The sequence below is a fragment of the Drosophila eugracilis genome, unplaced genomic scaffold, assembly GCF_018153835.1.
Source record: "Drosophila eugracilis isolate 14026-0451.02 unplaced genomic scaffold, ASM1815383v1 contig_2154, whole genome shotgun sequence".
Classification (NCBI taxonomy): Eukaryota; Metazoa; Arthropoda; class Insecta; order Diptera; family Drosophilidae; genus Drosophila; species Drosophila eugracilis.
In genome coordinates, this window is record NW_024573038.1 from 8,541,592 (window position 1) to 8,555,780 (window position 14,189).

Here is a 14,189-nt window from a genome sequence, read left to right on the forward strand (position 1 = left end):
CGAGATAAGTTTTCACTTGTCTGGTTTTTTGTATGTACAGCAAAATGGTGTTTTATGGGGGATTATGGAAGGGGATGGATGAGAGGGACGACTCAGGCGGAATGTTGCACATATGTGAGAGCTCTGTCTGTGGGTTTACACATTGGTTTATTTTAGTTTATGAGGATGGTAAAGTGGAGGGGCTTAAACCGTACTTATTTACTTAGCATATTTAACAAAAATTTATACAATTTCTTGGCGTTCTACAAACTAAAAGTTTTTCCCTAACTTAGATCTCGTAATTAGCTTTAGTGTTGGTTTTTGTGTGTGTGTGTGTGTGTGTGTGTGTTGCGAATCTCTCTTTGTTTAGTTGGATTAATAAATATTAACAAGTCGCCCGCAGCACGAATCGATAATAGTTACAATAGTCATAGTACATAATCAATAGTAGTAATAAAATTAATAATCGTAGTTCATTTACACGAGTTTCTATAGTTACGAGTTAAATTCTGGAAAAATAACTAAAGTCTAATTATAGTCAGGGGTAGCGCTTTTAGAGTAATTCTTTGAATTTTTTGCATTATTCCTCTCTTTCGCTTATTCTGCTTAGTTTCTTTTGTTAAGCATTTAAAACAAATTAAGTTTAATTAAATTAGATTAGAGGCCTAATTAGCAGCTACAGCTATTAAAAGTAATTGTCATTAACAAAAGGCTTATAACCTAAAGACCACTAAAAGTAACTACAAACTAAAGACCAACAAACTTGCTAATTAGGCGTGGCCAAAGTCCAGGGCGCAACTGCAGTCAAAAGGAAACATTGCACAAAAAGAAAATGGTCATAGAATACAGAAAAAAAATGAAAATCGCGGGAAAGTTGGGCGGGCAGTGGAGTTCGAGTCTTGCAAATGAATATCAAATATCAGTACAAAACAAGAAGTTTACTTTTACACACAGGAATTCCAGTTTAGAAATCTTTTACCATAAAAATTAATTAAATAATTGGAAAACAAACTAGATAAACCTTTAAGCTTAAATAGAAATATCAATACATTTTAGAGATTTTAAAAAAATAAATAAATCTAAAACAACTTTGCCGGGTAAACTCGAAAATGGAAACGAAAACTGTGGTGTTTGTTAACCTCTTTGGAACCAATTTGCATGTGGATTTGAAACCTTTCTAGCCCTGTAGACTCCTTCGATCTCATCGCTGTGTAGCTGCAGTCGAAGCTGAAGCTGCTGCTGATCCCGATGCTGTTCCAGTTGCCGCCCCCGTCAGGTCGTCCCCTTGGAGATCCACGTTGGCGGCACTGGCGTACTGCTAAAACCATGATTGCCGGTTAATGTCATACGGCTTGGGCATGCCCAGTGCAGCCCGTTGATAGGCAGATGGCGGCGGCGGCGGTTGACCATATCCGGCTGCTGCCGCCGCCGCTGCCGGCCCGCTCAACAGACTCTGATTGAATATCATCCGCGTGTGAAAGTCATCGCGTCTTAGGTACTGCTGATACAGCTGCGAATTGGGATCGCCAAAGGGATAAGCAGCTGCAGCTGCTGCTGCCCGGGTAGATGGATGTGCCGCCGCCAGGAAGGGATATGATCCGGCTGCCGTGTTCAGTGGGTTTTGACTCTTATCCGCTGCATTTCCACTTGGGTTTGCAGCCGCTCCGCTGTGTGCCGGCGCTGGTGGCATATAGTACGGATTCGGGGCATCTCTGAATTGATCTAAATAGCTGCTAGCTGCCGCAGCTTGGTCGCCGTACAAGCCCAGAGCTCCTGGTGTGGGCGCAAAGTTGAAGGCACTCCCTGGAACCATTCCACCCGTAGATGTCTTCAGTGAAATGGCTGCCGCATCGGCTGCCGTCTGATTACTGGTCGTTCCACCAGCTGCCGGCGTCGCAGCTGTGCCGCCCACTGGCGAGGATACTCCACCGGACTTTAAGCCCGCATATAATTGGAAGCCTTGGTGCAGCGCCTGCGCGTGCGCCTGCAGCTGATTGTTGGTAGCAGCGGCGGCGGAGGCCACTGACTGCGGCATATTGTATTGTGGCATGGCTTGATGTTGCTGCTGTTGTGCGGCCACTTGTTGTTGCTGCTGCTGCTGCTGGGCTGCCACTTGTTGCTGCTGATGCTGTAGCTGGGCGGTCACCTGTTGCTGTTGTTGCGCCTGTTGTTGTTGCTGCTGCTGCTGCTGTTGTTGTTGTTGTTGCTGCTGCTGCTGTTGCTTGGCTGCTGCTGCCGCTGCTTCTGCAGCAATGGTAGCTGCCTTCTTCTTCCTTCCCCTTTTCGCAGGAGCTTTCACTTCCGCTGGGGCAACTACAGGAGCTTGCTGCTGTTGTGGCTGTTGCTGTTGCTGGTGTGCAGGATTATTATTGCCGGGAACGTAATTACCTGGCAACTGTTGCGCAGGATTTCCATAGGCCGTGGCTGCTGAACTCGAGGCACTGTACATATGGGCAGCCGGAGGCATAGCCTTGTCAAAATAGTTTCCGGCATAGCCCAGCATCGATTGCATCAAAGGATTACTGTACGTTTGTGGAGGAGGCGGTGTTGGTTTATTGTAGGCAGCAAGGTGATGCGTCTGACTGAGATGATGCTGGTGCGCGGTCGAGGGTAAGTTCATCATGTTGCTGGTTGTATCGCCAACCGCAGCAGAAACTGCGGACTGCGTTGCCGGAGTCTTGTCCGGCACTGAAGTTTGCTGTTGCTGCGGGGTATAGTTGTGATTATGTTGTGTCTGCTGCTGCTGGTAGTTAAGTTGTTGCGGCTGTTGTTGCTGCTGCTGTTGTTGTGGTAACTTTTGTGTCTGCGCTTGCTGCTGCTGTTGCTGGTAGTTCTGAGTAAGTGCCGTTTGAAGTTGAGTGAGGTGCGGCTGCGATTGTTGGTTTGTCTGCTGCGGTTGCTGCTGCGTTTGTTGGTTTGTTTGCTGCTTATTTGTAGCCACTTGTGGCGACTGCTGCTGCTGTTGTTGCTGCTGCAGTTGACAACTGTTGTCCTTTGCAAAGTCCTTAGGGAAACCCATAGCTGCAGCTCGGTTATACATCTCAAATGCCTTGTCAGGTGCAATATTAGCTATAGGTTTGCCAAAAGCCATGGATCCCAAGAAACTGTTAAACATTTGCTGTTGCTTGTTGAGCAGAGATTGAGTTTGGTTCTGGGTTGGTTGCTGCTGCTGCTGTTGTTGCGGTTGCTGTAACTGCGGCTGCTGCGCAGGAGTCTCGTCCATTTTTTGCATTTTATTCCCCGCATTTCCACTGTAATCCATACCAATTTCCTCTCCAGGTCGTTTCAGTGGATTTATTAGCGTATCAGTTTTGGGTGGCTGTTGCATTTGATGCTGCATAAATGTGGCCATATCACTGCCATAAGTTGGCGGCACAATCTTCTGCTGCTGCTGTTGCAAACTATCAACTGCATCTGCTGCCGCTGCTGCATTAGCTGCGGCATTTGTTGACTGATATTGCGCATAGGTTGGATATTTCGGTTTCAGTTGCTGCTGATGGCCCAGCACCTGTTGCTGCTGTTGCTGTGGAGTCTGCAACTGTTGCTGCTGCTGTTGAGGTGCCTGTAATTGTTGCTGCTGTGCCTGAGGTGTCTGTAATTGCTGCTGCTGCTGTGGAGTTTGTAACTGCTGCTGCTGTTGGGATGTTGCTTGTAATTGCTGCTGCTGTTGGCTTGTTGCTTGCAACTGCTGCTGCGTTGTCTGCATTTGTGGCTGCTGTTGTAGCTGCCCAGCTTGTTGCTGCTGCTGTGTCGCCTGATTTACAGTGTTGGTGATGGTAGGCGGCAAAAGACTGCGATTTAGACTCCAATCATTGTTCGGCTTGGTTATGGAAGCAGTTGAAGACGCAGAAGTCGGCAGAGGATTTATTAAAGTGGCTGGGTTATACAAAGAACGCTGTTGCTGCTGGAGTTGCTGGTAGCTATCGTGAGTAGCTGCATAACCATTGTTGCTCAAGGCTAAAATACAAGAAATGGATTAAAAACCGGCATGAACTGATAAAGCAATAAACACTTACCTGTTGAAGTCACAGCACCTGTTGCAGGCTGTATTGGCGGAACAACGGGCGGCTGCACCTGTTGCTGTGGTTGCTGATAAGGTGACAATACGGGCTGCTGGTACGGCGAGTGCTGCTGCTCCGCCGGCGATTGGGCCAACGGTGTAGGTGGCTGTGTAGCTGCCGAGGATGCAGGCGATTCCACACTATGCATCGGACTAAGAGCCTGCTGATGGGATGCCGGACTATGTGATGGCTGTGTGGATTGCTGTTGCTGCTGAGCAGCGGGAGGATGATATGGTGAATGCTGCTGCTGGTGGTAAGGCGACTGGCCATGATATGGCGACGGGTGCGTCGATTGCGATTGCTGCGGGGTGGTGTAAGGCGAGCTTTGAGGTTGTTGGTAAGGCGAATGTGGATTTGGAGTGCTCGGACTCATCGAAGAGTTGTAATCCGATTCCTGGGAGCGCGGTTGCTTGTATTGGTCGTAAATTGGAAGCGGGGATGTGGAAGAATAGGCCGGAGTCTTAGATGCCTCAGAGCCCGAAGGATTGTAGCTGTTTCCACCACCGTACGGAGATGTTCCACTCATATCCGGAGTGGAAACATTAGGCGACGAGGCGGAGGAGTAGATATGCTGGGAGTATTGGGGATAAGGAGAGTTCATCTCCCTAGGACTGCAGCTCTTGTCCGGACTGCTTTTGGTCGTGGTGTCCTGGTAGAAGCCAACTTTAATAGCTCCATTCAGGGGATAAGGAGAGGCTGGTTTACCCATGTCATCATTGGGCTTGGGAGAAACCATAATGGGAGATGCTCCAATGGGCGAGGCACCAATAGGGGAGGTATAAGAACCAGCAGCATAGGAACCATAACGCTCATCGATCGCGATTCTTGGCGAATCCGGATCCTGGCTAAAGGAACTTCTCTCAGAATTCGTGCTGCCGGTGCTTGGTTTCCTTTGACGCATCACCGTTGGCAGGGAAAAGTTATCCCCAGCAGGCGAATGAGCTGGTGGTGCCACCTTTGCATCCCCTTGAATATCCAGGGAAGGTGTCTGCTGCTTGTCGTCGTCCTCAGATTTTTTGCTAACCTTTGGACCACCAAAAGCTTTAAGCCAAGCACTCAGATTGGGCTTCTCCTTCTGACTCGCTTCCGTTTTCGATGCTTCTGAGGACTTGCCGATTTTGCTCAGTTCGAGAAGGGCTTCAAAAGGTTTTGGTGGCTCCTTGTTAGGGGTTGTTGGTGTCGAAGTATTCTCCGATTTTGATTCTTCATTTGGAGTTTCATCTTCATCTCCAGCTTTCTTTCCTGACATTTCCTCAAGACTTTTGCCCAATGAAAAGTCCTGGGTTTTAAGAACCGTACCCAAACTTAGTTTCGGTGCTCCCTCGCATGTTTCCGTGATGAGAGCATTCTTCAGCTCCTTCACCTTAGTGGCTACTGGATTTGTACTAGCGTGAGAGTCTGCTCCCTCCTCCGCTGTCTTTCCAGCTGCCACATTTTGCAACAGATTTCCCTTGGTTTTGCCTGGTTGAAGCCGATCGATGGTTCTCATTACATTCGTCTTGGCTTTCACCTGCTGAGCTTGTGCAGCCTGAGCCGCCTGCTTTTCTTTCAAGGACTTACGCTTGGCCTCCTTGGCCAGCTGCTGTTTAATGTGTGGCGGAGGTGGTGGATTAAGAATAAGTTGAGTGGTACTTGGTTCCTTTGGTTTGGGAACCGGAAGAAGTGGTGGAGGAGCAGGTGCTGGGGTTGGAGTAACTACGGCGGGTAAAGGAGTGGGCATCGAATTATTGGAGCAATTCGAACTGGAAGCCGCTGTAGCGGATGTGCTGCCAATGGAGTTTCCAGAGTGCATCGAATGCGGTGGAGTTCCACAGCTGCTGCTAACACTGCTCGGCGTTGGAGCTACTGACTCGGATTCAGATTTGCTAACTGCCTCCTTTGGTTCGCTCACTAGTTCGTTGAGTGCCTCTGCCAATTTAGTTGGTACCAATTCAGCCTTTGGAGCAGCCAATGCCACTGGTCGTCGAAAATCGGCCGCATCCAGTTTACTACCAATTCCCGAGTCAAAATCATCCAAGAGATTATATCGGGAAGGTGAATTACTAGCCGAACTAAACTCCGTGAACCGGGGGGTGTGCTCCAGCCAGCGATTGATGTCTTTGAGGGTCTGCTCTGTCTCCACATCCAATGCTTCCAGATTTGTGTTGTTGTTGGTCTGCGGTTGACCCGCCTTCTGGGCGGCCTTTTTGCTGGAAGCCTTCTTACCAGATCCCTTTTCACTTGTTTTATCGGCAGGTTTTGGAGGAGGCGGCATTTGCTTGTCGGTTTTTTTCTTAGCTGCCGTTTTACCAGAAGGTTCTTTCGCCTTACTGGGCGCTGGTGTAGGCGCGGGAGTTGGAGCTGGAGGTTCTTTTATCGTTTCCAAAGGAGCTACCGTTGCAGGTGATTTTTCTCTTGGAGGTTTTTCCACCACTTTGGGATGCTCCTCCTTTTTCTTTGATTTTTCTGATTGTTTATCGGAGTCAATTTTGGAAGCCTTTTCAGATTTCTCCGGTTTGTCTAACTCCTTTGTTCGTTTTTGGTCTTTGCTCTTACGCCCCCGCTTGTGCTCCACAGGATCAGGGGACTTTTCCCGCTTCGATGCAGCTTTTTTGCTCTCCCGACTGCTCTTGGTGCTTGCTGGTTTGGAGTCCTCGGAGGGAGCTATCGAGTTAGAGGCACTTGAACCACTTAGGGCAGCACGACTACGTCGGTACTTGATCACATCGTACTTGTCCATGAAGGGCAGCAGCATCTCCAGTTCAGCCTGCTCGGCTGCGGCTGCAGCGGCGGCTGCTGAAAGTTGGGGGGATTCATCTTTAGTCTTCTTGTGCTTAGTGCTGCGGGACTTGTCCTTGTCTTTATCCTTGTCCCTATCTTTATCTTTGTCTTTGCTCTTCTTTTCCTTCTCTTTTTTGGAATTTTCCCCCTTCTTTCCTTTCTTTGCGACCGGCGGTCGCTCCTCAGAGCTGGCCCGACTGCTGCTCAGGGATTTAAAGTCCCCATCAGACTCTCGGAAGGATCTTTCCTCATTCGCTTCATCCTGGTGCCGGGCACTCAGTTTGGTAGTTTCCGCAGTTGGAACTTTTTTCACGGTGGTCAGCAGCTCGGAGAGATCATCGTTAAGGGCACTTTTTGAGTATTTCTTGTGGAGATCAACCTTGAAGGGTGACATGCTGCGTGACCGCGAGCTGTCCTCATCATCATCTTCATCGGCGGCCTGATCGTCACCATCTTCCTCCAGCTCGGCGGCTGATTCGGCTAAAGCAGCAGCTGCCGTTGGTGGAAGTTGTTTCTTTACATCCATATCGGATTGCTCGCTGTCCAGTGAGTCGTCCTTAGCCTTACGTCCTCCCTTACCCTTGCCTTTAACTTGGCGTTTCACTGGAGTGGGCATCTTAACTTTGGACTCAGCTGGCACCGATTTCTTTTTCTGGGCCGCTATCGTTCGAGCTGTCGGTTTAACCAGTGACTTGGTTTTGGCCAACGTTATGTGGTCATCATCGCTGTAGTCCTCACTCCCGCGACTATCGCTGAGATCCGACTCTAGGTCTGATTCGGGCGCTGACTTCTTGGCCCCTTTTTTGGTCTTTTGTTGCTGTTTGCTGGGCTTAGTAGTGGATTTTTCGCCCTTACTCTTACGTCCCTTTTTAGAGGAACTGGTCTCCTTTTCCTTCTCCTTGTCCCTATCCTTCTCCTTATCCCTTTCCTTCTCCTTATCTCTTTCCTTTTCCTTATCTTTCTCCTTTTCCTTGGCTACCTTGCCTGTTTTGCTTTTCTTACTGGTTGGCGGAGGAGGTGGAGGCGGTGGCGTTGGTTCCCTCTCGGACTCCAAACCCTCGTCATCCGTTTCCACATCCACCTTACTCTTCGTTTTCTTTTTCCGTCTTTTGTCTTTTTCCTTACGCTTGCGCTTCTGTGCTTTTTGAGGAGCCTCCGCTTCGATCTCGCTGAGATCATCCTCGGCACTGCTCCCAGGGCGATCTGCTTCATCCTTTTCTGTCTCTTCCTTTGCCTTCTTGCTAAAGTACTTCTCGCGAAATACGTTCATCTTTGAGTCGGCGGCGGGATAGCTCAGATTGGGATCATCGTCCTCGTCGTCGGAGAGATTATCAAAGTACTTTTTGGTGGCCTTCTCGAAAGCATCCTGAAGATTGTTAACCATCTCCGTGTATTCTGTGAAACCAATTAATATTGATTTTTAATTTGATTTTTGTATTAAATGTGAACTTTTACCATTATTGTGCCCATTGTACAATCTACAGTTATTGACAATCAAGCGAAAGTCGTTCCGAAATTCGCTGAATTTGTGATATTCCCCACTGTCCAGTTTGTCCTCCATCTTCAGCAGGTCCATGGGTCTGGAAAAATAAGATTTCATTTTTAAGTAATTTGTAATCTTCTCCCATATTTACTACTTACCTCCTGATGATCGAGTAATAGCGCGGCGCTATATCCTCTTCCACTGGATCCACAAATGGCCAGGCATCCCGATGGTTCTTCACGTAGACGAGCACCTTGTGCATCCCGATTTGCAGGACTTCCTCCGTTTCGGTAAAGCTAAGAATATTCGCATGATTGGAGGAGTTGTACGTTGAATTGTTGTTGTTTGTGTTTACTGGGTGGTGTTGTGATGTGCTTGTTGCATTTGTTGTGTGATTATTGTTGTTGTTGTTGTGGGTTAGGGAGTGGTGCGTCTTGGATTTATGTTTGTTACTGTGATTATTAGTTGTATGATGATGATGGTGGTGGTGGTGGGTGGTATGATGTGAGTGGGAGGTTTGGTGGTTGTGATTATTCTGATTATGATTCGAGTTATTATGATATCCCTGCGACGTTGTCGTTGTTGCTGTTGTTGTTGTTGTAGCCGATGCCGTCGTCGAGTGGTTGTTGTTGTTGTGACTGTGGTGCGACGCGTGCTTATGGTTGTTGTTGTTGTTGTTAAGGCTGCTGTTGTTGTTGGTGGTGCTACGGTTGCTACTATTTACATGGCTACATTTGGTCGGGTTTTTTTTTTTTTTTTTGTTTTTGATGATCAACAGTCGGAATGTTTTTGTTTTGCGGGTGGGTACAAAAGTTTACAATAACAATGATAAATATGTTAATCAATTGATCATATTATATACAATTTGATGGGTGAATGTTTGAAAGAAGGCGACAACATGCAAAGGCTTATAAGATCACTCAATAAAGTGAGAACGAATTATGAACAATTTTAGCTTAGGGATTAAGGATATAAATTAAACCAAGACCACTGCATAGGGCCCAAAACTCAATAAACAAAATCAACAACAATACAAGAGTTGAGCATCATGAATGCTTGATAAAATTATACCTTGATTAAGTCGTTTCGAAATTGTTTTAATCTCTCTGGAATGTTTTATTGGTCAAATTTATGATTTTAATACTTTTACGAATACTGAAGTTATTTAATCAGATTTGCAAGCTCTTCTATACAAATCTTTACTTAGTTTAGAATGTTATGAATGTGATTCTTTACGAAGTTAGTCTGTTCTTAATCAAGATGTACGTATATCTATAACATGATGCCCACAACTCCAACAGCAAGCAGAAGCATAAGGAATGATTAAAGAATATGTCGAGAGTAAACGGACAGTACGATTGTGTTGTGTCTGGGGATCGAAACTCTCCACCCTCACTTACTCATCGCCACTCTTGTCCGAGTAGGCACCGCTGTTCCGTTCCGCCTTGCTGGAAGATGAAGACGCCGAAGAGCCTGCCGCCGACTTTTTGGACTTGCTAGCCTCCGCCTTGCTCAAGTTCCGATCCGCCTTGTCCGCCACTTTGCTGGTACTGCTGCTCCCGCTGCTGTTCAGCACCGCCTTCTGTTTCTTGGAACGTACAGTGCTGGCGGTTGTCGTGGTGCCACTGTGACTGCTACTGCTACTGCTCTGCGGCTCCTGAGATTGCTGCTGCTGTGTTTGTTGCTGTTGCTGTGCACTTCCTCCCGGTATGAATATATTTCCAGTCAGCGAACTCAGCGAATTGTTTGTTTGCCTGCCGGGCAATTTCACATTTGCCGCTGGCGCCATTGAAGAAGCAACTGGTGGTGGCGGTGGCGGAACTGGTTCTACTGCTGCGGCTTGATCAACCTGCTCTTCCTGGTCCGATTCGCTCTCATGTGCCACCGGCGATGGCAGACTGAGATCAGCTATACTCGTGGCTACAGCAATAGCCGCCGAATTGGTGTCCAGAAGTTGTAGCTGCCTACAAAAGTTCTCCTTGTCCTCAGGACTTAAAGAAGTAGAAGGCTCGGCTGTATGTACCTGCTGATGATGATGTTGCTGCTGGCCACTGCGTCTTCGCTTGGGCTGGGCACTATTGTTGCTGCTGGTACTATTGGTGTTGCTGTTGCTATTGCTGTTACTGTTGTGGTTATTGTTGTCGTCCTCGCCTTCGTCTGCCTCTGAGGCATGCTTGTGTCGCCGCCGATGATGATGATGGTGTTCGCGATCCCGCTCACGATCTCTATCTCGATGATGGCGTTTCTTTTGCTTTTTGCCCGACTTTTTCTTTTTGTGGTGATGATGATGATGGTGGTGGTGACTACCCTTACTCTTCAATTCCGCCGGCGTTTGCGATTTCGGTGCTTCTGGAGAGCGAAAATCGTCTCCAGTTGCTGAGACAGCTAATAATTCCTCTGGTTCCTGCCGCTGCTCCTCCTCTGGAGGCTGCTCGTCTGCTTGCTGGTGTTCTGGCTGATCTGACTGCTGATCCGCGTCGATAGCCTCCTCCTCGTCGTCGTTGTTGTCGTCGTCTTCTTCGTTTTCTGGCGAGAGGCAGAAGGTTTCCCTGTGGCACAGAAATTCGCTCGAATTAGTTGTGGTTGTTCGTCTGAGGGAGCTTGCGTAGGTTGAAATACCACTAGCAGTTGATGTTGATTGAGATCTAAAAGATAATTAAGAGAAAAACACAAAGTTGGTAATTAGCAAAAGAAAAAATTTATCTAAATTTTGTTTTGATATTAAGGAGTAAGAAAAATTTGATCAAGATCAAATTAATTTAAATTTTTATTTAATCATCTTTTTAAGTTATGGTAATCTGATGATAAACGGATATTTGATATGATTGTCTTTGTCTGTGACTCGTGAATGGGATGAAACTGAGAACTTGAGCTTAAATAAACTTAAATCATAAGTTAAGATATATATCAAATATCAATAGATCAAAAAGCATGCTTACAGAGTTTTTTTGAAAACGAAATCCAACCAATTCTTCCATATACAAAATTAAATGATGGGCAAAACTCAAATTAAGTGCTGATCATCGTTCCGCTCGTCCTGATCCCGGTTTTATCGTAGATGTTGATGACGGTGATTAGATTTGGTTTCATTTACTGCAGCAACACAAGTTGTAAGCAAAAAGTGTTTTGGCTCAACAAATCATAAAAGTACAGCAACTCAAAAGATCAATTGAAAACATAAATCAAAGATGCTTTTGGTATGCAAGTGTGTGTTGGATGTATCTGTTTCGAATTTGGTTCCTGTTGTATGCGTGAGATGTGGCCGTCGCTTCCGCCAGCCTTCTTAGGAACATTGGCGTGCTAACCGTCTGCGTGTGCGCTGCTGGGATTGCTGCTGCTGTTGCTGTTGCTGCTGTTGTTGTTGCTGCTGCTGCTGCTGGGGCGGTGCCAGCCAGGGCGCGTTTTGCCGTTCCTGGTAAATATTTTCCCGCTCCCGACGCTGGCGCTCTTCCTCTTGACGCGCTTTCAACTCAGCAATGTTCCGGATGCGGCTGGAATTGCGTACTTGCAGAAGTCTAAATGTGAAAGACATAAATATGTTAGAAATTTTGCTTAATCAGGGGGAATCGAATTCGAAAACATGTTCCAAATACTCCGAAGTTTAAATCCAAATGCAATTTCACTCACTTTCTGCGCCTCAAACGCTCGCGCTCGCGGAAAAGCTGCGGCAACTTAGGCAGGAAGTTGTCATCGAGTATGTGAAAGAGTTCGCGCTCCTTGGCGTTCGTCGAGGTCTTAAACTTGGCAGCCAAATTCTGCCAGTCCTCCTCGGTGAAGCAGATGACCTGCCAGACGGTGCCGTTGCTGCCGATGCCCTTGCTGCTCGACGCTCCGCCAGTTGATGCACCTGCGCTCCCTGATCCCGAAGCCGAACTGGAGGCTGCCGCACCGCTGGTGGCCTTATCCTCACGATATAGCCGCGTGCCGTAGAAATACCAATAGCCGGAGTTCTTGGCGTCGTAGCCGAGGGGCTCCACGCGCAGACTGTCCGCCTCTAGATTGCTGAGGATAACCTGCACATCGGTCGAGTCCAGGCGGAAGTGGCACAGATCGTGCAGGATGTGCAGGCGTTTGCGCACGGGCAGCGACTGGAAGTCAATGTCCGTGTCGAAATGGTTCTCGGTCTGGTGCAGGCGACACTGTTGGCGCAGGAAGCGACGCAAGAACATCTGATAGTTGCTGTGTGTGATTTCCTTGGCTACCGACTGTAGCGCATCGCAGCCCTTTAGCAGGCGCACAATTAACTCGGGCACTAAGGCGACCTGATCTTCATCGCTGGTACCATCGGAAAGCAGCGCCGATTCGAGGTCCTGCAGATTGGATGGGCTTTATTAATTAGATAGTTCTTAAATGATTATTAAAAAAACTCTTACCTCGATGTCGATGTCGGGCAGATCAAAGGCGGAACTAAACAATGAACAGAAATGCGAAATACACGGTATCTCCCACCATGATTGAATGTCTGTAAAACCGAGAGGAATTTTATTTTATTTATATGCCTTAAGCAAATTAACTTTAGCTTCCGATCAAACTATTGTGTTAATACTTTGAACAATAAGTTTAATTGTATTTCCAATTTTGAAACTCACCTAATAGACCAATGAAAGTAGAAACCATTTATGTATGCTTGCTTATTAGAAACGTTGCTCCTCTGCGGGATTTTAGAGATGTGACTAAAACAATTCCTGGGCCTCTTTGGTAGCTCTCAATGTGGAGGTCGGGCTCTATATATAATATAATATATATAACGAATGTTGTCAGGCGTTAACGAATTAGGCTCAAGTTACACGACCGAAAGTCGGAAGGCGGCAAAAAGTATAAAATGTGTGCAACATGTGTGTGTGTGAGTGTCGGGACATTTGGCGGCGATATATACACAAACATCTGGCTTTATCACTTATCAAACATTGCGATGCACACGAGGGACTGGGCTGCGGGGGGATGGGGTTGGTGGGTCGAGACCAGTGGGTGGACGGTAGGTCAAAAGAAAGTACACGAGCACCCCTTTCGCGCGCTTATTTTCACGAAGAGAAAATCAAAACAGACAGCCGACAAACGGTAAAGGCATGCACCAAAAAGAGACAGAAGTAGTGCACTAAACCAATAGCCGAACCGTTCACTTTTTCACGTTTGCCTGCCATCTCGCTCTAACAATAGCCACTACTATTTTGACTACACTGCACTCGATTATTTTGCAATTATAATGTGCAATTTGCACAGCTCTTGGGCAGTTGGTTTTTACTTTTAACCAGCAAACACTAGCTATTGTGGGGTATTAATCTGAATTCTGTTCGGAATTATAACCACTACAACGATAATTTAACTCCCAATTTTGGAGCATGCGCGCGGCGGCTGACGACCGACGGCTTTTCTCCGCCTCTGTTTTTTGCCTGCTGGCCAGTGTGTATTTATTTTTATTAATACACGTATATATATTTTTCAGTTACGTGCAAAAATGTCATTTAACTTTAGAGACGCCCATTTCCCAGCGTTTCTTCCTTTCTTTCTGCTTTCCCCCCTAATTTCTTTTTTCACACACACACATTTGAACACACAAATGCAAAGGCACGCACACAATTACACGGAGAGGGGCTCCATCTGCCTTAAAATATTATTAATTATTTCACAACAACAACACTATGCAGTAAACAAATCATTTTGAATGATTAATTAAACAATCTGCTGAACCTTTTCGATCCCGTTGGTTTAAATAGCTGCGCAGATAATTTGCGATTCGCGTTTTTTGCGCTCCTGGTTAATTTTATTTTTCTTCAGCGAGCAGCAAACGCGGCGAAGTGCTGTAAAATTTTCGATAAACTAGTGATGGCTTGTAATTCGTCAACATGCATGGAATCGATAGCTCGCTAGAGATGGTATCACTATGTTACGAACGATTATTAATATAA

General features: G+C 46.7%; 1 protein-coding gene across 2 annotated transcripts; it reads right to left on the reverse strand.

Moving 5' to 3' along the window:
* Nucleotides 1-315: 315 nt before the first annotated feature.
* LOC108114345 (cat eye syndrome critical region protein 2 homolog) lies at nucleotides 316-14,074 on the reverse strand. 2 transcript variants are annotated; one of them, XM_017225282.2, is made up of 10 exons: nucleotides 13,972-14,074; nucleotides 12,873-13,007; nucleotides 12,657-12,745; nucleotides 11,911-12,593; nucleotides 11,589-11,798; nucleotides 9,684-10,928; nucleotides 8,442-9,011; nucleotides 8,256-8,380; nucleotides 3,996-8,195; nucleotides 316-3,936 (listed from the first exon to the last, which is right to left on the reverse strand). In XM_017225282.2, the coding sequence occupies exons 2-10, from the start codon at nucleotides 12,898-12,900 to the stop codon at nucleotides 1,298-1,300; spliced, it is 9,789 nt and encodes a 3,262-aa protein (XP_017080771.2). In that variant the 5' UTR covers nucleotides 12,901-13,007; nucleotides 13,972-14,074; the 3' UTR covers nucleotides 316-1,297. The 2 variants fall into 2 exon arrangements, with proteins under 2 accessions (XP_017080771.2, XP_017080770.2); XM_017225281.2 differs by lacking the exons at nucleotides 316-3,936; nucleotides 3,996-8,195; nucleotides 8,256-8,380; ... (1 more) ...; nucleotides 9,684-10,928; nucleotides 13,972-14,074 and adding an exon at nucleotides 13,857-13,941 and having other exon boundaries at nucleotides 11,240-11,798.
* Nucleotides 14,075-14,189: the final 115 nt, after the last annotated feature.